Raw genomic sequence first — 16,312 nt, 5'->3', positions numbered from 1 at the left:
ACCCCCCCCTCCCTCCTTGTAGTCATAGTTTTTGTTAATTTGAACCTAAATTTCTTATCTCGATGTATGGCTTGGAATTGCCACTGAGACTATGAGATATATGTAATACATTGTGTTTGACCAGTCCATAAACTGGTAAATAATGAGGCCGGAGAAGGTAAGGGCATATATTTCACTGCTGAAAGGTCTAGAAACCAAAATTACTATAAAATTGGTTAGTTAGGAGAATTTTGTCATGCATTTTATAAACCTAGTGGTGGTGAATGTGGGAAAAAACATAGTTGATAGTAAACAATCATAATATCTGGTACATTCCTTAATTAAGGTGGAAAAGCAGCTGGATAAATGCTTCTTCTAGAAGGTAAATATAAATGCTGAACTGAATTTGTGTTAATAAATATATTCTATATTTTGAATCTTAAACTGCATTTCGAATAATTTATTTACATAGACCTGTACAATTAAACATAGTCGGAACAGTTTTTTTGCATTTTAAACAAGTCAGGTCAGGGATACTCTTGAAAAATATAAGTATATTAAGTATGTACTGTGTTCGTAAACAAAGCATTTCCGATTATTTGAGTGGGTCATTAACTGAGATAATTTCGCTTCAAAATGAAGTCTTTTTTCTGAGTTATCAGAGTCTTCATCATTACAATATTCTGCTGGGTATGACATCTTCACAAATTGTAGTCTTGAGAGAGAACAAAGTCTGGGACCATGAGAATAGATAACGTCTGATGTTAATGAGTTATATGCTATATTCAAGTATCTGGAAAAATAAAAAAACTTGAAAGGTATGTAGAAATGAAACAAATTTAATATATAAGTTTATACTCAAAGAACTTGGTTGTAGCATATTTTACATTAAAAAAAAAAAATATATATATATATATATAAACTTCTGAATTTCCTCCTCTCACAAATGTATTTCTTCAGTTTGCAGTGTAAACTGCTCCACTAAAAAACAAAAGAAGTGTCTATTTGATTCCCGTCGGTGACATGAGGAGCTGAAGGATCTTCCCTAGCCAAATTAACTGGTCTTGGGCAGTAGGGTCCCCCCCCCACAAAGCAGGCAAACCGGCCTTGAGAACTCAACACTGCAGACATAAGATATACTGGGGCGTAGAGCTGACTACCTTATCCTGTGAACAGTTTGAGGTCCGATGATTAATGAATCCTTGACGCTGCAAGGTAAAAGAGTGAAAAAGGAAGACGAGATGCATATATATATACATGCATCTCATCATTCATAAATATATATAAGAGTGAAAAAGGAAGACGAGATGCATATATATATACATGCATCTCATCATTCATAAATATATATAAGAGTGAAAAAGGAAGACGAGATGCATATATATATATATATGCATCTCATCATTCATAAATATATATATATATACATTAAAATTTCTTACTGTAAGAAATAACTGGAATACTTGCATTTCCATTACTTTTTCTAGATGGATAAGTTTTAAAAGAGGTAAACCGTGAGTAGACATAACTATACATAATAAATAACGGAAAAACTCACGTAGAAATATTATTTAATAGTATAATTTTCGCCTGTGTGTCACAGGCATCTTCAGTACAATTAGGCAAAAAAATTAAACACTAACTGACAATTCCCAAAAGCACCACCTAAAGAACCCTACTGTTCTGGACTTGCAGAACATGCCATCTTCACTAGACACAGAGTTCATTGGAGAAAGACAAGAGTTCTTCACAAAAGTCAGTTTCTCATGGAACGCCTTTATAAAGACGCATGTGAAACTCTACTTCATTCTCCTAACTTAAACAGATCCGACGGCTTACGTCTATCCCCTTTATGGGAGATAGTACTTTACAAATCAGCTAATCTTTCCTAACTTTTTATTGTATTAAAATTTTTTTTTTTTTTTTAGGAAAGTTATTGACCTTTTTAGTTATCTTACACCAGCTACTTAGGTGGCGCTTTTTGGAATTGTCAGTTAGTGTTTAATTTTTGTGCCTAATTGTACTGAAGATGCCTGTGACACACAGGCGAAAATTATACTATTAAATAATATTTCTACGTGAGTTTTTCGTTTATTTATTATGTATAGTTCTAGATGGATATTATGAGAGTTCTACTATAGTCATCAGGAAATCAGTATCATGACTAGGTCTTTGAATTCCTTAAGTACCTTCATATGTGAATGTTATGTTTCCATATTTAAGATTTCTGGTTGCAGTACTGATTTGTACTGAATATTTTTTTTTATAACTGTTCTGCCATTATTTCAACTGATTTAATTATTGTTCTAAGGAGTTACTCCAAACATATGTCAGTGATTTGTACAGTTTTTTCAACAGCTGACTTCATGACAACCTCTTTAAATTTTTGAGTCCACCATGATGTTAATTTTCTATCCATGTAACCAACTTTGTCATTACTTTCCTGGCTAAATCAGTGTTTTCTTCAGTTTGGAAGTGAGTCTCCATGGTTTGGTTCTTGTTTTTAAACTTTTCATTTTTAATAGATATACACTGCTTGGAAAGAAGTCAATAGACACATCCAATTGACAAGGTGAATCATGCCATGCAATGAGTCACGTGTTTGTAGATGGTATAAATTGAAGGAATACAATGCTCCCAAGTCTGTGCACCTGTGTTCAGGTGAAATGACCACAAGAAGGGAACTAATGGAATTTCAAAGAGGCATTGTAATAGGATGCCATGTTCCAGGCCTATCAACTCAGTAAATTGTTGACAAATTGGGCCATCACAGGTGGATAATATGTAAAAACTACCATTCACACATTGAATGAGGAGTTCGGGGCAGCGAATATTAATCTGCACTGAGGCTTACAACATGTAGCATCATCTTCAGTGATGCAAAGGGTGTTCACAGTAGGATGTGGAAACTTGGAAAGCTGTGTTATGTGCTATACCAAGAAGATGGATGAGTTTGAGGTCCAATGATTCTGAAGAGTAGTTCACTGGACAGATGCACAGTGAACTACTCTTCCCAATGTGTGTGTGTAACCCCAACTATGAAATTCTCAGGTGGCAGTGTGATGGTGTGGTTCTGTTTTGGCTTTGGACCGCTGTTTGTAGTCCTATGAACATTGAACTACGAGAGTTATCTGAAGATACCGGACAATACAATGCTTCCTACTTTGTGGCAGGTGTACAGAACTGACCTTGTCTTTCTCTCTCAGCACAATAATGCACCTTCTAAGGCTGCTGCTGCAGTTGTGTGGACACGAACATCACCAACACTTGATTGGTCTTCACAAAGTCCTAGGCTCAGCCCTACTGAACACCTGTGGGATAAACTGGAGCATTGGGTGAGGTGAAGTGGCATCCCCACAATAGTCCAAGACCTCAATACACACCTACAGGAAGAATGGTCCAAAATTGACATTGATCATTATCATACACTTGTGGAAAGTATGCCCCGTAGGATTGTTGCTGCAGTCATCGCAGCAAAAGGAGATTCCTACATCATATTAAGGTAGGTGCCATTTCTGTATGTTCCTCACACTACAGTGTCCATAGACTCAGTTTCCAAGTATTTCAGTCTACAATTCACCTCTGATTCTTTTAACTATTTTTTTTCTTCAATATGATTATTAATTTTTATTATCCTTGTATCCTGAAAAGAATGAAAATATTACAATTCATAATATAGTTCAATGTTTATTTCTATCTTCTCTCCACATATTTATTAACATATAGTACTAGCGATTAGTCCTGAACAAAAATTCGGTAAATATTACTGAATTATACTTCTATTTTCTCCACATTTTCCAAAGACATTTACAGTGGAACCTCGGTTGTTGAATGACTCTCCTTGAACAAAAAATGCACTGGTAACCACGTGCTACACGGGCTGAGATGTATGGTAAGAGAGCATCAGTTATGCTGCAGCCTCTGCTCAGTGCAGACAACTGCTTGAATTTGCAGTTGTTTTTTTATAAATTATTACTAAATAAGTTATCATGGGGTCAAAGAAGGATAGTGTTAGCAGCAAAGTGACAAGAAAAATCTAAACATGAAAATGGTGTTCATGTATCGAATCTTGTTATGGCAAAATCAGTGATGTGTACAATATTCAAAATAAAGAAACAATCAAGGGAGCTGATGTTTCAAAAGGAGTGAAAGTTCCTACTAAACAAAGATCACAGGCAATTGAAGAAGTGGAAAAACTGTTGCTTATTTGGATAAACGAGAAACAGTTATGTGGTGATAGTGTTTCTGATGCTATAATTTGTGAAAAAACGAGCTGATTGCATGACCTTTTAAAGAAAAACCGTGGTATGAGTGCTGATATTGATGTGTTCAAGAATTCAGTGATAAAGTCTGAGGGTTAGTGTTCAACTGTGATGAACTGGCCTATTTTGGAAAAAATTGCTCAGGAGGAAAAAGCATTGCCAGGATACAAGCCAATGAAAGACAGGCTGACTCTTTTGCTATATGGAAATGCAAGTGGGGTCAAGCCATTGCTTGTGTACCACTCTGAGAATCCGAGGGTGTTTAAGAAAAATAACTTGTTATGTGGAGTTCTACTAGTAGGGCTTGGGTAACCAGGTAACATTTTATTGAGTGAATCCATGAAGCCTTTGCCCCAAGTTTGAGAAAATACCTTCAAGAAAAAAATTGCCAATAAAATGCCTGCTCACCCTTCAGGTTTGGAGGACGAGTTTGATTTTATCACAGTGAAGTTCCTGCCCCTAACATGATTCCTCTAATCCAGCCCATCAACCAGCAGGTCAATTTGAACTTTAAGAAACTCTACACAAAAGCACTGTTTCAAAGGTGTTTTGAAGTTACCTCTGACCCAGAATTAACACTCAGAGAATTCTGGAAAAATCACTTCAACATCCTCCATTGCTTAAGTATCTTTGACAAAACCTGGGTGCAAGTGACTTACAGGACCATGAACTCAGCCCGGAGGAAACTGTGGCCAGACAGAAACATTGAGATAGTTTTTGTCAATGATATTGTGTCTCTGGGCAAAAGTATGGGCTAGGAAGTTCACAATGCTGATGTGGAGAACCACAGGAATGAGCAGCCAAAGATAGTGGTGGAGGAAATGTCTTCAAAGGAAGGAAGGATGTTCCTAGTTGTTTGATCAATGAAATGTGTGCAAAATGGAGTGAGGTGCAACATTTTGTGGAAAGATATCACCCTGACAAAGCTGTAGCAAACTGCATCATAAACCTTTTCAATGACAATACCATGTCTCACTTCAGAAACATTTTAAAATGCAGGCAAAAACAAATCTTATTGCACAGGTTTTTAGTGAGACAGAGGCCCAGTGTGTCTCAAGTAAAGTCAAGTGATGTCTAACAAAATCAAATATATACCAGTATTCTTACAGACCTAGTAAATCATTGCTGGTGATGACACAATGCAGTACTAAATGAGTACTCATCATGAATGACTAATTATCCAAACAATGACTGCACAGTTCAATTTCAATCTTCTCATGAGAAGAATGAAATTCAATTTATTTAGCTGTTGCAAGACAACTTCCTCAAGCAGCATATGACAGAAGGAACTCAACATAAAAAAGAGCGTTAGATCCGATTTATTTCGTATGATGATACGACAGCTGTGAGCCCCTTTTATAGGTAGGTACGGCACCATCCCAATCCTCTCCCCCCCCCCCTTATTTTGTATCTGGACTTGGGGCTGGCATAGCTGATAAATCAGGCCAATGGCTGGGTCTTAAGTATTCCTGACTGTAATCTGTGTGAGTTCAAGAGGCCGGTTTGCCTCTTTTAGAGGACGAAAAACCAGAGTTTCTGGTGAAAGAATCCCCTACCTCCGTATGAGACTGGCTAACTCAACTTTTGTCAAAAGAGACCAGATAAAGGTTCCTCACATCATGGATGGGAATCAAACCCAGGTCTTTCCGACCAAGGGACTTCATGTATATTGACTGAGCTAGGGGAGGTTCTTAGATCTGCTTATAATGTCAAAGGAAGATTCCAATGATATGACTGTTCTGCTTCCTGACAGTGATCATGTTGTATAGACTTGGGAAGTAACTAAGTTTATGGATGTCCCATTTAGGAAAAGTTACATGCTGAACTATAAAGGAAGAAATTATGGTCATCTGAGTAGTATATTAGGATTTGATCCCATGATATTGGTAGTGCATGGAAAAAAATTAAGACTTTAATTATCCAAATACTGATTTTGGAAGATTTTTTTTCCACTTGGTTAGACTATAATAAATTTAGTTTAATCCTCTATCCAAGTGTGGTAAAGGTGGCCTCGTTACCTCCCATAATGCAAAGTACATCTTCTTGCGGACATGTATAATGCTATGTTAAGGGAAGGGCCACTATCCAGACTGGTTTTGACCTTTATTGAGGTCTTGTCAGTGGGAGCCAGACCCAGAGGTGGTGATACTAAGTTGAAGCAATGGAGAAGTCATATTGACCTATATGGGTTGCTAAAAGGTGTCTCACCTTAATATTAGAGAAAGATGTTGGAATTTTTTTCCCCTTGGTCAGACTATAATAAATTTAGTTTAATCCTTTATCCAAGTGTAAGCAAACAAAGTTTGCACCTATAGTATCTTCAGGACTGAGGCAAACGTGGACCAAATCCCCACTTATCTTAGTATCTCCCATAATGCTATGCATTAAGGAAAAGGCCACTACCCAGACCGGTTTCGACCTTTATTGAGGTCTCATTAGTGGGAGCCAGACCCTGGTGCGGTGATACTAAGGTGGAAGCAATGGAGAAGTCATATTGACTTATACCTATAAGTGATGATGAGAGCTTGGTCCAACTTTTACCACGAGTTACCTCAGTCCTGAAGATACTTCAGGTGCAAACTTTGTTTTCTTACACTTGGATAAAGGATTAAACTAAATTTACCAAATATTAATTGCATAGCAGTAAAATCTCATGAGAATAATAAAACTGAATTTATTGATTTAGTTCCGTGTTTTTCTTTGGAAGGATATTCAAATCCAATCTGCGAATTTTGATGGTGCAGTCGATATAAAAAAATTAATTTTCAGAATTCAATATAGAAAGACACCAGTAGTTCAGACAAAGGAATTGGCTCCAGCCAGAGGCACTTCCTTAGTTCTAAAGTTTCATGCACGTGAAGAAGCATAATTACGGCCTTGAGAAGGGGTGGGGGGGGATTAAAGTTGAATGAAAGGATTAAATATAGGAAACTAAATCAAGCAACGTATTAAGAGCTCGGAATACGACTGTTAGAAAAAGGAGAAAGTCAAAGTTATAAAGAACATAAAATGAAAATACAAATTTTACAGTGGTAAAGATTTTGGAAAATTTGTTAGGGCTCACATTCAGAAATGGGCCAACAGTTAATTTCTACTTTGCAATGAACAGCATCGGTTTACTAAAGGAAGGTCATGTTTTTAGCAACTTGCTGACATTCTATAATAATGTTTAGATTTTGCTAACACTTTTGACAGAATACATCATGGAAGAATACTGCATAAATTGGAATATATGGGTTTGGATTATAAAATATTAGTGTGGTTAAGAGGATGACTGACTGACAGATATCAAAAAGGTTTTTTTTTTTTTTGGGGGGGGGGGGGGTGAGTTTGCAAGATTTAAGGTAATTAGTGGTGTACCACAAGAATAAGTCCTTAGTTCACTGTTATTCAATCTGTACATTGATATTTTGATTTGGATGTGACAGGCGACATACAGCTATTTGCTGAGGATGCAACAATGGCTAGGGTAATCATTAATGCTGCAGTACTTGCAGAATGGTTTGAATAGGCTGGGAAAATACTTTGGGGTGGTTAGATGTCCAGTGTTGTATTATATTGGTGGGATTACACTAGAAGAAACTGATCAGGCTAAGGATCTTAGAGTGTTGGTAAATAGCAAGTTGAAGTTCAGGGGCCATGTAGCAAAGACTGCAAATACAACTCCAATGTTGAAATGAACTTTCACATATAAAGATAAGGGTGTCAATTTTCCTCTTTACAAGACCTTGATATGGACTACTGTGCACAGGTCTGGTTTCCGTTGTGATTCTGATACATTGGAGAGAGAGTGCAAAGGATAGTGTTAAAAATTATATCAGGATTATGGAATACTGAATATGAAGACAGATTGAATTTGTAGACAGCAGACAGAGAGGTGATATGATTGATAAAAGAATAATAGAGGATTTCGATTGATGGAATTTATTTTATGGAGGGTTGGGTAGGAACAAGAGGGTATCATTGAGAGCTGAGAATGAATGACACTAAGAAGGGGATGAGATCTAGATTTTTCGCTCATTGAGTGATACATGATTGGAATGGATTGCCATAGGATGTTATGTGAATTCAAGAAAAGTATAGCTGGTGTATGTGGCCTCACTCAATGAGTCCCTGACTACCTGGAGGTCTCTCTTAATAATAAATGTAATTATTATTTGTATTGAAGATCCATATGTGGAATGCAACTTTGTGGTTTCAGGTATGTATTTTGATTTGTTTTTATAACTGCAATGACACTAGTGTTTATCTGGTTGAGCTAGTACAGGAATCTTATACAGCAAATGAAAAGAACTTGAGTACCTAAATCCCATACAGGAAGTGCTTGGTCTCCAATCAAGTATATTTCAATTCACTTGAGGTATTGATCAGTTAGAGTAAGCAGCAACAGCAAGCAGGATTATCTGCTAGTTGATTGATAAAACTTCCAGATGCATTACCATCAGTACTAACTAGCAGCTGGCCTACAAAAACCACTTTACTGCTATACCCTCAAATAGCAATGGTGCTGGCTTCCTAATAACAGTAATGGCCTTGCTGAGCATGACCAGCAATACCATCAACCACACTATGTAAGAAGAAGGGAAAGAAGACCCTATGCTGGAGACAAAACATGACATTAGCTACTTCATGTCTCTCTCTTCATGAGGAAAGTCGTCTATCATTTCCTCCTAAAAAGATATGCTTATAAGACAGCAGTGATAATGTGGAGAAGCTGTAAGCAAGGAGAGGAGGAAAAAAATCCTATGCAAAAACGTAGCTCAAATTCACAAGAAGACTCTGGTAAGAATAAAGGAGATAAATACCACAAAGGTTGGTTGGTTTGTAGTTTATTGGTGCAAGGACAGAAACTTATACTGTGCCATTCCAACAGTTACAGCAAAAGAAAGTAATCAAATAATAAACACATAACATTTATTTACTAATTTATATATAAAAATCAATTTTAAAAATTAAGCAATGTAAAAGTTACAAACTTCATGCAGTTTGTCTGAGTAAAAAGATCGGCTTGAGTGTAGCTGGCTCAACAAAATAGTGAAAATTTCTTTTGGGTGAAGCCATGTTCCAAAGAACAGAACATGGCAAATAGTAATGTGAGGATGCATTGTTTGTACACAGCTGGACCATCATCCCTCAATACACAAAAATGTGTAAAATGACCTCTCATCTGTTTCTGTGTGACCAATATTAAGCCAATGCTTTATTTCAGGCTTAATCTCATCAATTTATTTGTGAGTGCTTCCTCTAAGATGACTCTCTGTTAACTTTGAACTTATTAACTGTCTGTATAGAGAACAGATAAACAGTACATAGAAAAAGTATGGGTAGACCTATCCAGTTGCATCTGTGGTTTCATTTCCCTTAATTTCAATGTAGGTGGGAATCAAGCCAAACCAAACATCAAAATTAAGGATCTTCATTTTATTCAACAGTTATAGAGTATTATAAAGCACTGGATTTGAATTGGACACAGGAGAGGCAAAGACTGATGAGGATCTCAAGGAGTCTGTAATGATCATACATTTTTGGTAAGGGTTTTTCTTTTACACATACATACAAGGGCAAGAATGGCATGCAGCTCAGCTGTATAATTATTACATTCAAGTGAAAGATTACTATATAATACACTCAGGAAGCAATGCAGCACAATGAACAGAGATCTCAGCTCTTAGTATAGATGGGTAAGAAAGAAAGAGTGCTTGTTCTGTGCACATTTAACGACTGCAGGTAGACAGATACCTCCTTAGCCAGTATAGTGAAAAGCTGAACGATAGAACACAAATCTGCCATGAAAGAATTCTATTATGTTCAGTGTAAAGTAACTGTTGTCAACATTCACACCAACAGCTTGCATAATACAAAATAGGCAAATGCCAGTCTCATATGTAATATGATACTGAACTTTAAAACAGAAAAAAAAAATACTAGTCTGCAATCACATTTTGGAAGACTTGGGGGGGGGGGGGGCATAGTCACGAGACAACTGTTTCTGTCAAAGCAACAGAGCTGGTACTTTGAATGGGTGATATGCAAAATGCTAGTAGCTGTTCAATATACCTTGAAGATGGATAAGATTCAACTACTGGAGAAAGCTCCTCATTGCAAAACATTAAACTTGGGTGTTCCATGTTCCACAACCAAGTGCAAAATAAAGGCAAAGCAAGGAAAATCAATCCACATCCCCCATTTTGCAGAGATTGAATATTCTTCACACACACACACACACACAAATAAATAAATAACATGAGAAAGATATAAATTCTCTTTTGCACTTCCTTCTAAGATGACAATGTTCTAGGGCTATTGAAAAGTTTAGAAATAGCAGAAGGAATACTGCAAAAAGGAATCAGAGATCTCTTGGAGATCTGATTGCTTTTTGCAGTATTCCTTCTGACATTTTTGGATTAATTACTGTGAAAGACTTCAGATGGAAAAGTGGTAAAGATAAATGCAATCAGAAACCTGCAATATGGAAAGTAGTATACAGCAATCCCTTGATTAGTGCACCTAATGCGTTCTTAAAAACAGGCACATTAATCAAACATGCTAATTGAATATAATAATCTATGGGGAAAAGTATAATTCGTTCCTCAAATTTCTTTTTTGAACCTTAATTTTTTTATAAAAGAATTAAGGTATGTCTCAGAGCCTAGTTAAAGGAAAACCATGAAGCTGAAAGACAATAAAACATATTCAGAATATAAATTTTATTATTCTACTTCTTAACAAAGAATTGAGCTAACATAGTTTGGATGGGAATTTTGTTTCTTTTTTTCATACAACTGACGGTATGGCCCTATTGCCTCTTCTACAAATTTTACTGCTTCTCTCTTCATCAGGGTCAGCCTCTAAGCATTGCTGCTTAAAAACTTCGATTGTACGAAAAGTATTTTCAAATTGTTTCTGTGAAATCGCTTGGATGACTATCGGTGGCTAAATTTTCTTCATATTCTTCGGAATCTTCCTGGTGTGCATCTAAATTTAGCAGGTCGGAATCACTCACTTCTTCAGTATAAGATTTAATTAACTCTTGGACGTTATCATTGAAGGGGGAAAGAAATGAAGGACGTGATTCCAACACGCGAAATCACGTGCTTTATAGATAAAATGTTCCAACTGTTATACAAGCAAAAATAGTTACCACTTAAAAAACTACAACGATCATAAAAGAGAAGTTAATTTTCCACCATGTAATAATAAATAACTCATCCCAGAAGACAATTGATTACCCTATTATCAGAATGGATTCTTCTTTTTGTGACATGCACAGAAGTGTCTCGAATCTGTGGGCGTACTATAGCAGATGGTAAAAATTTGGAAGTAGTGTAATACTATGCCATTAAAAATAACTTTGTAAAATGTTTTAAATTGGTAATTAAATTATTTTTCTGGTGAGTGATTTTTTAAAATAGTTTTAAAATAGACATGTATAGATAGAATATTTTTTAAAATGTATATAGGTGCACTAATCGAATTTGGGTATCGAAAAAAAATGACGCACTAATTGAGGGATTACTATATATGATAATTGTTCAGATATGAAGTATAAAAGTTTTACAGTAGGCACATTCATGCAGCCTAGTTAGAAGGTTGAATTCTGGATGATTGGAGTAGAACTCTTAAATGCAAGTTGAATGGATTTGGATAAGGCATACGATAAGGTGCCAAGACAAAAAAAGCTATTGCAAATTCATAGTGTAGAATACGGTTTGGATAAAATAAGGAGTAAGACAAGGTGCACACAACTACATAGATCACATTAGAGAGGAAATGACATTAAACTTGATATTAAATGTGGAGATATTCAACCCAGCTGATGATATATATACCTACTCCTCAATAAGTATAATGCAGGCAGGTCTCTATAATCACGGATTCATGTTTTTGCATTAGCAGTTGTAAAATCATGCATCTTCAGTCTTAAACTGAGAATCATCTGACTAGGATGGCTTGTGACATTTGTGAATACCCATGGGTTCTAAAGTACATTATCAACAGACAACAGCCTAAATAAAAGAAAGTGATGACTCTAGATACATGTCAAGAAGGGCTTCATATTTGGTATCAATAATAGTCCCATACAATATGTAAGAAAACAAACAGAGGCAGTACAAACTGGTGGAATTCTTACTGCTAAATACATGGCTTACATACATGATATAGTGATGCTAAAAATGGAGAATCCACTGTTTAAGTGGATTGAACAGTGCAAAAACTTGCTTGTGAATGTTGGTATGATTTCTGCTAAGGGGTTCTTTACAGATTTAAGCAGCAAACCCCTAGTACCAGAAACCTATAGAAACAACTTTTATTGAAGGAAACGGCTGGTCCCAGAAATTCAAGAGGCATTATTGACTCCATAATGTAAAGATTACAGGCAAGCTTCAGGTGATCACAAGGCTGCTAAGGCCTACCCTGCTGAACTCAAGAAGGTCATCGAGGAAAAGGGATATAACACGTTTTCAATGACATGGCATTATTCTGGAAGAAGATACTACAGTGCACCTATATAGTTAGCACACAGAAGAAGGCTCCAAGATTTGGATTATGCTTCTAGTTTACAGCAGTCAATATGACAAAGCCTGGCCTAAATTTCACAAAAGCTCTTGAAGAACATAAGAATATATATACTACCTGTGTACTGGATGACAAAGAACCTCTTCCTGAACACTGTTCATCAAAGTTGACTTCTCTTGGTATGGTCAAAGAATACTTGGAGGGGAAAGGACTTCCATTTAAAGTCCTTTTTGTGCCGAACAGTGTTCTGGGATCCCTAAGTGATGCACATGACAATGTAGAGGTGGTCTTTCTATCCCCTCACACCATCTCCCTTATCCAGCTGCTTGACTAGGGGGTAAACAAGGTTTTTAAGACCAACTACACAAAGCGGTCTATGGACTAAATTGGTGAGACCATGGGCAGTGACGACAACATCTATCTTATTCATTTTTGGAAGCACTTCACCACAGCTGACATCAAGGGATAGGTCTGTAAAAGCTTGCTGGAAGAACTTATGACCAAAGATTGTGTGTGACTTCAGTCCAGATGAACAGCACAAGAAAGCCATTGTAGATATAAAGCTGTTGGCAAGAAGAATAGGGAGTGTAGGTTTCTGATGACTTAGAGGAGGAGGACATCAACAATTTAACTAATGAACTCAAGGAGCTTGTTTGTTCCAACTTTGAGGATGAATTAGGAAGAACCATACCAAGAGAAGTCAACTAATGCATGATGCCAAATACTTTCTATGAATATGATGATGATTCGTGTAATTAAGTTCAAGGAAAGCCTTGACAATATTTTAGCACCATACACAATGAGTTCAAGCAAAAAAAAAAAAAAAAACTTTCCATCACAACATTCCTGAAATGGAAACTTCTTCGTCAATACCTAAGGCACCTCCAAACCAGAAGTCTCAACATTAGCCAACCTATACTACTGTGGTGAATACCCTAGTGCATAACTTGTTCTTAACTATGTAATAAAATTTTGATATATGGGTCTAAAATGTTACTCATTATTGTGAAACATAACAGAAATCTGCAATGGAAAAGTTGTCTGAGAAGTAATAACTGATTCTTTTAGATTTTTAGGTGTTGAGTTCAGAAAAAATAGTAAAAAAAATTCCATCTCCCACCAATTTTACCCAATTTCTAATTTTTATCAATTCAGCGTATTGGTATTTATTTTCATTCTCCTTTATTTACAACTAATCAGTTGTTAATAAAGGATTTTTTGAAGTGCCTTTTTATTCTAAATAAAGAAATTTCCACGAAACTTCTCATTCTTAAAATAGGAGAGGGGGGGCTGCAGATAAAAGTGCAGGCAGCTACTTTGAATCTGATTTGCCAAGATAACGGATGACTTTCCTGTTGTCATAGACACATTTTCTTGTGTGATTCTTTAAGTTGAACTTTAGTCATTGACTACTAAGGTTATCATATTTTCTAAGAAGAAAGAGATTTTCTTTCTTACTTTTTCAGAGGAAGGTGATTTAGTTTACTGTAGCAATATTCCCAGACTGATAAGCAAATTCAACGTAAAACATGAAGTCATCGATTAGAGGTTGTTTATCGAAGCCTCAAAGCTGTGCTTCTCCATAATTACAATAAGTATGCTTCACTACCAGTAGCACATTCCATGCATTTGAAAGAATATGAAAATTTAGCCTTCATTCTCAGCCAACTTAAGTACGATGATCATGGATGGACAGTTTTTTTTTTTTTTTTTTAATGTTGGCCCATATACAAGAGGTTTATATACTACCCATATATAGTACTTTAGTACTGTATATGGGTAGTGGGATGGGAAAGGAGGAACTTGTTAACATTCAATTTGAAAGCCTGTATATTGTATTCCTCGGGAAATACCTCAGGGGGAAGACTGTTCCACAGTACAGCAGTAGCAGGGATGAAGGAGGAGGAAAAGAAACTTGTTCTGTGGGTTTCAAGGTGTACCGTGAAGGGATGTTGGGAGGTGGCTGTACGTGTTCCAATGGGTTTAGTACAGAGTGAGGGAATTATTGATGTTGTTTCAGATGAGCATTTTCAATGAAAATATTTGTAGAATATACAAATTGCAAAGACTAAACGTCTATGTGAAAGTGGGGTGAGTGAGTTGGTAAGAGATGGATCATTTATCAGTCTAATTGCTCTCCTCTGTATCGAGTCGTCAAGCATTTTGAGGGAGCTATTAGGAGGCTCCACTCCAAATGTGAGAACAGTATTCAATAGCTGGGCGGATTCGCGATTTGCATAAGGTTAACAGCTGTTTTGAAATGAAGTAACGTCTTGAGCGAAAGAGAGCCTAGTTTTTTTTTTTGGAAGCTGAGGATGCAATGGTTGTGATGTGTTTATGCCAGGAGAGGCCTGATGTCATGCCATAATTCCGAGAAGAGAAATTTCATCTTGTCTGGGGGATTTGAGTGTTATCAAAAATAATACTGGGGGAAAATGGTTCTTTTTTTGTGGGAAATAAGACAGAACTGGGTTTTACTAGCATTGAAGTTGACGAGGTTATCTGAGCCCCACGGAGGATGTTTTGGAGGTCTGTGTTAAGGGAAGTTGTGGCTGAAGTGAGTTGTGAAGGGTAAGGTTTATCAAATGAAAGGGAGGAGTGCAATGTGCTGTCATCTGCAAAACTGTGTATTGGGTTGGAGGTCAACTGGAGTAGGTCATTGATGTATAGAAGGAGGGTCGGTGAGAGAACTGAACCTTGTGGGAAATCAGCATTAGTTGGATAGTGGGAGGATAGGGAGCCATCTACCATTACACATAGCGTGCATCCAGACCAGACAGGAAGCTGGCAATTCATCTTCAGAAGTCCTGAGACAGTCCAAATGATGGAGGTTTGCTTAGTAAGCCTTTGTGCCAGACCCAGTCAAAAGGCGTTAGAGATATCGAGTGCAACTACTTCGGATTTGCCAAATTTTTCCATGTCATACGTCCAGAGATGGGTGATATATGAGAGCAGGTCACCTGTTGATCGGCATCGGCAGAATCCGTACTGGTGGTCGATTAATAGCTGGGTACCTTCAAGGTAGAGTAGTAGTTGAGAATTGATGGTTTTCTCCAACACTTTAGATAGGATTGAGGTGAGTGAGATAGGGCAGTAGTTAGATGGCAGCGATTTGTCTCCTTTTTTGGGAATGGGTTGAATATAGGCCAATTTCCAGGCTTCTGGATATATACCAGTGGAGTAAGATAGTGTGTACAGATGGCAAAGGATAGGAGTCAGTTCTGCTGCACAGACCTTCAGGACAATTGGAGGAATGCCATCAGGGGCTTTTTTTGTTTCTAATTTTGACAACAGGTTTAGAATCTCTTTCTGGCAAAAGGATACAGGAGGCATTGTATGTTGGGCATTTGCCATTGTCGGTTATGTGTGAAGTCAGGAGATTAGCTTTTTCTCTGGGTGATGTTGCAAATGAGCCATCTGCAACATCACCCATATTGCTGATAGGGGTGGGAGTAGTGTAGGGCAAAAGTTGCGACCAATTGCTTTGGCAAGAGACCAAAAGGCATGGCTGCAGCTAGGACAGGCTGCAAGTTTCCTGCTTTTTGCCCGTTCAA

At 37.0% G+C, this 16,312-nt stretch overlaps 1 protein-coding gene across 6 annotated transcripts in view; it reads right to left on the bottom strand.

The window, feature by feature from the left end:
- Positions 1–424: 424 nt before the first annotated feature.
- Positions 425–16,312, bottom strand: part of LOC150106651 (leucine-rich repeat-containing protein 14-like) — a 168,153-nt gene continuing 152,265 nt past the window's right edge. For all 6 annotated transcript variants that reach the window (XM_090392609.1, XM_090392604.1, XM_090392606.1 and 3 more), the window contains one exon: positions 425–772. In XM_090392609.1, coding sequence (XP_090248735.1) covers positions 502–772 — 271 coding nt within the window. In that variant the 3' untranslated portion in view covers positions 425–501. The remainder of the gene's footprint in view (positions 773–16,312) is intronic.

The sequence above is a fragment of the Typopeltis vanoorti genome, chromosome 5 (genome assembly GCF_054136105.1).
Source record: "Typopeltis vanoorti isolate ZY-2024b chromosome 5, IOZ_Tvanoo_1.0, whole genome shotgun sequence".
Classification (NCBI taxonomy): Eukaryota; Metazoa; Arthropoda; class Arachnida; order Uropygi; family Thelyphonidae; genus Typopeltis; species Typopeltis vanoorti.
The sequence above is the reverse complement of the archived record's forward strand: the minus strand, read 5'-3'. Positions and strand labels throughout refer to the sequence as shown.